The 7,500-nt window shown below is 40.6% G+C and overlaps 1 protein-coding gene across 2 annotated transcripts in view; it reads right to left on the minus strand.

Annotated features, from left to right (window-relative positions):
• Window positions 1-2,847: 2,847 nt before the first annotated feature.
• Window positions 2,848-7,500, minus strand: part of LOC137993535 (E3 ubiquitin-protein ligase rnf213-alpha-like) — a 191,815-nt gene continuing 187,162 nt past the window's right edge. For both annotated transcript variants that reach the window (XM_068839453.1, XM_068839454.1), the window contains exons 81-83: window positions 4,812-4,901; window positions 3,838-4,007; window positions 2,848-3,373 (exon numbers count right to left, since the gene is read on the minus strand). In XM_068839453.1, the coding sequence (XP_068695554.1) occupies window positions 3,205-3,373; window positions 3,838-4,007; window positions 4,812-4,901 (429 nt within the window). In that variant the 3' untranslated portion in view covers window positions 2,848-3,204. The remainder of the gene's footprint in view (window positions 3,374-3,837; window positions 4,008-4,811; window positions 4,902-7,500) is intronic.

Below are 7,500 nucleotides of genomic sequence, written 5' to 3' on the forward strand. Positions count from 1 at the left end.
GTGTCATTAGGGCTCTCCAGATATGTGACAATAGAGCCACCGTGATAGTCTTCAGAGCAATTGCTGCATTCATCTCGAGAATTGAGGGAAGTTTTATATTTTCTTTTGTAGAATGCTTCAAATAGGCGCAGATTGACGGGGTCGTTCTACAGTGCAATAGTCTTGATTTGATTTCAACGACTTTTTAGAGTGTTTTAATATTTGGAGGTGTGCTTCTTTACGGAGGAGTTTTCATTATAGAGGTGCTCTCTTACACGATTGTGGGTAAAACACGTGGGGCTCCCGATGGAGTGTTGATTCAAATTCCTCCAGTAGCAGACTGGGTTTTCTTAGTTAACAAAATTTGGGGTTGGAGGTGGGCAGTTATTTCGAGTGCATAAATGCTGTGTAGTGTTGTGGGTAAGAGGTCGCCTGAGGGTGTTGACCTGTCGGCGACACGTGCTGGTGCGCCCTCTTTTCGGGAAATCTTAGTGATCTGATGTAGCACCTGACGACCTGTTTACATGGAGGTAGAGTAACCCACCTGTTCACGTAAACTCTTATTTTTTCAGCCTCGCGTTCACATGATAGGTGCGGTAACACGCCCCGCCCAGCCAAGGTCGCTTTTTGCCATGAAGACGTTTGAAGGTGGGGTCACCCGCCAACCCGGTGTTGGCTAGTGGCGGAGGCGTTGCAGCATTTTAAAGTGATAATAAGAAGCCACAGCACTGAAAAATTGAAGCAAGAGTAGCTAGTGAGAGTACAGGAGCATTAACCGCCAGAATGCGTCCTTCACCCAGTTTATGTACTTAGCGACCACGCCGTAGCCTCGAGAACCCCAGCATTGTAAGATTCCATGTAAACGCGAGCTATTTTCGACCCCACCTACCCGGGTTACCCCACCGCCATGGAAAGAGACCTTAACTCCGATCCCAAAGATACTTGGCAAACAATACCTCGAGTCGTTCTTACAACAGAAACTTCCTGAAACTGCTAGACAACCTCAAGAACTTCAACAGCACCAACAACACATGGAATAATGAACACCGACATAACTGACCCGTCACAGTTACGGAACCAGAGAACAACTCTAATATAGTACACATGAGCCTCAGAAAACGACACACAAAAAGTATCTGTATTTCCATGCGTTAAAATAAAACAAAAAGCCTGTGTGAAGGTCTGTGAAACGTTGAAGAGATCCGTCCTTGGCACGTTTAAGTCATCTGCGGGACCTCTGACTCTTTGTCGCGTGAGGTGCTTATTGCTTTGATCTTTAAGGGGGAAGAAAAGCTTCTGCATAAGACTGGAGACCTGTCAGCCTTCTGAACTGCGTCATGTAAGTCATTCCTATCAAAACTTTGAAGTTAAGGGTCGGTTTATTAATGAGAAAGTCTTCGTGAGTAGTGTTCTGGTCCTTCGCTATACGAGCTTCTTTTTGCACCTTGTCAGACCATTGCAGTGTGCTATTTTCCTGGCTGTTAACTTTTGGTCCCACCCTGATGTCACCAAGTGATGTTTACTAGCCTAATGTGCCTTCCTTTCTTCATATATTATCGCCATATTCAGATGATACGTCCGTCATCTGGTCCACTGATTGTTATATGTGCGGTTTTTAACGTGTGCAATGAATTGAGTACCCTACGGGATGTAAATTGAACACGGAGAAATTTGAGGTCGTTCGGCTAGGTGGCTGGGTGAATCGTTCGGTTAGGCGTGTTCCTTTGCAAAGAGATACAGAAAAGATTAAGGTTCCGAGATTTTCTGGGTAATGGCAATCTTGTTGATTGTCGCTGGAGGCCTCTTGTGGATGCGGTTGCACATTGCCTTAACTCCAAGCGTTCGCGTCAATTATCGTCTGAGCTGTTGACAGTGCCTTACTTGGGCTCGCAGTCATTCGAGCCGGACGATCAGGTTAAAAGCAAAAGGTTTGACAGGCTAACAAAACTAAAAATTAATTAAGACATACAAGAAGGTAAGAAAGTACAGGTATCTATGTAATCAAATAAACTAGTCTACAACTAAGGACAGAAAAAATCTCTGACTAGGGTGGGAATTGAACCCACGACCTTCGGGTTAGATCACCGCTGCTCTACCGACTGAGCTACAAGGTCAGACGAGAGCAAGCCGTGGGAACTGACAATGTTAAAGTCACCGCAATGAACATGTACAAGGAGAAGGAAGGATTACGTTTTTGCAAACGTTGGCCGTGTAGCACTTTCATGTAAACAGGCTTAACTGATTGGAGTGTAATGTTAAGTGCTAAGTATCTACCCCATATGAACCATGTGAGCGTTCGCCCTACTGATGGAAATGGGCCCTAAGGAGTTTATGGTTAGGGTTAGATGAAAAGTGCTACACGGCCAACGTTTGCAAAAACGTGATCCTTCCTTTTCCTTGTACATATTCATTGCGGTGACTTTAACATCTTCAGCTGCCACGGTGTGCACCCTTTTGACCTTGTAGCTCAGTGGGTAGAGCAGTGGTGATCTAACCCGAGGGTTGTGGGTTCAATTCCCACCCTGGTCAGAGTTTTTCTCTGTCCTTGTGTGGGCCCATTTCCATCAGTAGGGCTAACGCTCACATGGTTCATATGTGGTAGATACTTAGCACTTCACATTACACTCTAGTCAGTTTAGTCTAAAACTAGTTGAGGTGAATGTAGACTCTTAGGTTCTAGGTATATGTACGTAAGACAACATCAATGGCAATATTTGTGCTTATTTAATTCCTTATGGATAGATAATATGTTTCAGGCTTACTGAACAACTGATGGCAATTGTTTCTAAATACGTCAAAAAAGATTGCGCATACGAGTCATGAAAAGAGAAATCAGCTGTTAAGAGAATTTTGTTTAACCCACTTCAGTCTTTTAAGATTATATGCTTTAATAAGAGGCTTGGTTTTTTTTTAACAGGAGCAGTGAAGCAAACTTTTTCAGAACGTTTAGTCCATTTGCGTTATAACATTAACCCGTTTAATCTTAATGTTAACCTAGCCCTCGTGCTTTGCAAAAAAACATTTTAAAATACTAAGATGATTTTGCTGTCATAGACTAAACCAAATAAGTTGGCTTGTCACGTGGCCTGTATGATTATTGGTCAGACTAATACTAAACTAGCAAGGTCAAATCACTGTACATCACGTGAAGCCTAAAGATTATTTTAGTCATTTATGGATTTTTCTGCAAGTAATGATGACAGGGCTGAATCTCCAAAATGCCTTTCAAGCAGAGAGGGACTGGCTTCCACCGCGAAAGTCATCACATAGTTGGACAGCAAAGCTCCAAACGGCTTGCAAGTGCTTCATGTGAACGGTTTCTGGTATATTCTCCATTCCTGGGATTTGGTCCAAGTTTTTGTCTGCCAGATACAGTTCCAAATATTCTCGCAAACTAAAGAAAACAAACGCACTTAATAATGTTGTAAGGGTTGAATTCTCTGGGAAGCAAGTGCTCCGAGCAAGTAAAAAGAGAGCGGGTATTTTTCGGCTGGCGCAAGAATGGTGCGAGCAACATAGTACGAGGCTCCACGTCAATGAATTGCCTTTTCGGAGTTACCTTCAGGAACTCAATACAGTCTTAGGTTCTAAAAAAGTAATTTTGGTTCATAGAACAAATAAAATAAGTCATCACTCATACTTAGAATCATTTTTAAAATGAAGATTGGGAATGCCTTGATTGTGCTCGTCTAAAAAATCCCGTGAGGGGTGGGGGAGGCCCTCCTTAAACAGGTGGTTGGGGTTATGGGAGTGCACTTGAACTATTTTAAAAACAAAATTGAAGGGAAGGTGGGAAATGCTTCCTCTGTCAACTTCTAGATCATTTCCATTGGAGGGCGGGAAAAGGCGGAGGCTCACCTCATGTCAGCTACATTTTCGTCAGCATGTTTTACTTTCAGCAGAATCATTTCCAGCAGCTGCGGCAAAAAGTGCTCCATATCTATGTTGCGAAGAACACGATTAAGATGTCCCGCGACGCTGGAGCTCAATTTTACCTTGAAAACGTCTGACATTTCCTCAAAAGGCTCCTGAAAAAGGGTGCATGAAAAGGGCTCTCACATCCGTGTCACTCGACTGTTTTCCTGGCCTCTTTTAAAGATAATAACAGCATTTTATGCAGTATCTTTCATTCTGGTGCACAGAACGTACTCATTGGAAATACAAGTATTTGAGTACTAATGTCCTCTGAAAAAATGTTGGCATGCCTAGACTTTTCAAATTGTCCGACTTAACCAAACATCAGATCGCTAACATTATGTGTATGTAGGGCTAATTCTGTTCTTGATTTATACTTTACAATGCAGTCTTCCCTAGTGGACAGCTCACGAAGCCGCCACTTTAGCCTGCCTGCTTCAAAAGTCAAGATGGCTAGCAAATGTTGCATCTTCGACACCTTTAATGCTCAATTTTAGCGACCGAAAATCGCCGAAAAGCCCAAGACATTGTCCCTTAAATCTGAGAAGTATGAGAAAGGAAGCTGCAGCAGCTTCTAAAAAGCGTTCAGGAGCATCATTTTGTCTTTACGTTTTTAGGAATATTTGTAACGTGTATTTTGGTTTATAATTTACATTTGCACAGTATTATAAAATCATTTCTTTGGCTTTACCTTCCTTTTGTAGTCAGTTTACAGATGAAGAGCTACTATGTAGAGATGAGAATGGTCTGCCCACTAAAACTTGGAGGATGTATAATTTTGTATCTAGCACTTTCTCTGATTTCGACTAACAATATCACTACCGTAACGTTTTTTCACGCATTCATACTCCCATAAACCTGTTTGCACTTGCTTTCGTATGAATTATTGGTAGTTGGTTGGAAGAATTAAATCGTACCTGGTTGTTTCTTGATTTTATCTTTGCTTTCTCAAGAGCCATGAGCCGCCACATCGCCAATATGTGAGACAAGTTACAATGCTGCTCTGCCTACAAAATGAGTAGCTCAGTATTACTCAAACAATTTAGGGCAGAGACAAGCTCCTGGACTGGCATTAATGAAATAAAGTACGTAATGGTAATCTTTGACTAGGAAGCCGGGTTCGTCCAATAATTATCAGGAGAAAAACGAGGGTTTTTGCGAAGAAAGGCATTTGTGATTTAAACTGTTTCTATATGATATGATATGATACGATATGATATGATATGATACGATATGATATATGATACGACACAATATATGATATGATATGGCAAGGTATGGTATGGTATGGTATATCATATATATCACATCAGATACATGATATTTAGTAAATAAACCCCTTCAGGCGGCTGGTATGTCGGCCGATAATGTCCGCGGCTGAGAGATCCGAAAAGTGAATATTTGGCCGAGAAGCGAAGCTTCGAGAGCAAATATGAAATTTTGAGGACAATTTTCAAAGCCAAGGACATAGCAGAAAGGGGTTTATTTATTTTATAATCCTCCATTAATTTTCATATCGCACAAAAAACCGCCGTAAAAAGCCAGTGTTGATCTGATGCTTCGTATTTTCTCGATGCACTGTTCAAAATTTGAGTACAATAAAGCGTGTCGGTCTCAAGACCTCGAATTGTTCACTTGGTTTATTTTATAGTTACAGTCGAACCTGTAAAAAGGCCCTGTATTAAGCGGCCACCCTCTGTTAAGAGGTCAGTTTTCAAAGTCTCCATTTTTCGCTCATACAAGCGCTGTATTTGTTACCTGTATTAGGCGGCCACCCCGTAGCAGTCCCATGTTTGTCTTTCTTTGTTATTTTTCACAACTTCTATCAGACCTAACTTCCACTTCACGGAATAAGTCTTTTGGCTATCCGCGGTTCGTGACATTGTAAACAAGTGGTTTGAGGATTCAGCACCATTCAAAATAGCGCCGTAGTTAAAATTTACCGAGAAAGACAAATGTAAATGAATCGATCGGTTTATACGTACAGGGAGGTGGTGAGAACTGACTACAGCATTGAAGAACGTTAACTGCGGATGACTTTTTTTTACACGGAGTTTTGTAAACAACAGAGGCCAAGTATGAAGCGGCAACAACTATGAAATGACGTAATGAGGTATTTTGTTGTGAAGTCATTAAATACAGTGCTGTATATTAAGTATACAGTAGAAGAGAAGAGGACAATTTATCGCACAATACTTTTACACAATGTTACGTATACTATAAGTTGGCAACTTTACTTAAAGTATTGATCTCTTGAAAAAGTGTTGATTGTCCTATTATTTCCTTGTATGATATGTTATTAAGAATCGACATTAGACCACGCCCAATGAGTATTTTTTAGTGATCCTGTATTAAGCGGCCACCTGTATTAAGTGACCAGTTCTTCAAGTCCCGAGAGTGGCCATTATATACAGGTTCGACTGTAGTACACAGTGTATTTAGTTCTCTACTCTATAAAATGACTCTAGACAAAACGCGCGCCCAGCATGATTTAGTGTATCACGAAATTACAATCAAAGTGCCACTGTCGTTACTCGTGGATATGAAAGTTACCGCGATTGTTTAAAATTGTCAGGCTGAAGTTTTCTTTATGCATTAGCATTGATAGTTGGATAATTGTGTAACAGCACGGTGGGCTCTCATATGCAACTAGATACCCAAAATAATGCATGTATGTGAGGCAATCCCTTTTGCTGGAATTCAACCCTGTGAAATAAGTATACCATTTCTCCAATAGGCATACGATTACTCTTTAACACATACTCTATAAAGAGCTGTACCATGTGTTCAAAGTTCGTTGTACAGATGACAGGGTAATTTTGAATAAGGTCTGATTTTTGTTGCCAAGTCATATTGTTAATGTCACCAGGTTTAGCAAGTAGAGCAGATCCATTCAGTAATATTAACACTTTTTGCGCCAATTATACATTCCTCCAACAAACCTTGCGAATATTTATCACTATATTTGATACTGTTACACTTAGAAACAGATGATCTGAACCATAACTGATCACAGGATGTGCATTATATATTCAGGGCCATGTGTTATCTTATCACGAAAAAGACTGAATCACTCTTGACATGGAATGTCTAATAGAGTCTTGACCTTGACAAATTTCAGTTTGGTTTAGCCTTGAGCTCTGCATAGCTTTCCTTAAATGGTTTTATGCTTTTCTGTTTAGGTCTCTGATATGTTCTGGATTGCTTTTCTTTTCCTATTCCCTTGCTGCTTCAATATTTTCAGATCTGTTTTGGCGTTTTGCATTGTTTTTCTTTTCCCTGAACTCTTCACGTGATTTTGTCTCTTCCGCTTGATAGATTCTCTCATATAAGCTCTTTTTCGCCACTGCTTTGTAGAAATTATTACTGGCACTCACATCATTTTTGGCCATCGTTAATAAATCGATTATTACCAGGCTCTGAATAATTGTTGACATTGGTAACACTGCTGATTTCTTAACCTGAAATACTGTCATTATAATAATCTAACTGAAGTGCTAAAACATAGTGTCTTCCATCTAGATGTCCAATGTTCACAGTTGTCCGCTTATAGGACTGGTGCCCACCCCTCAATGGATTCATTTATATGTATACAGTAGTAACATT

This window comes from Montipora foliosa, chromosome 2, assembly GCF_036669935.1.
Source record: "Montipora foliosa isolate CH-2021 chromosome 2, ASM3666993v2, whole genome shotgun sequence".
Classification (NCBI taxonomy): domain Eukaryota; kingdom Metazoa; phylum Cnidaria; class Anthozoa; order Scleractinia; family Acroporidae; genus Montipora; species Montipora foliosa.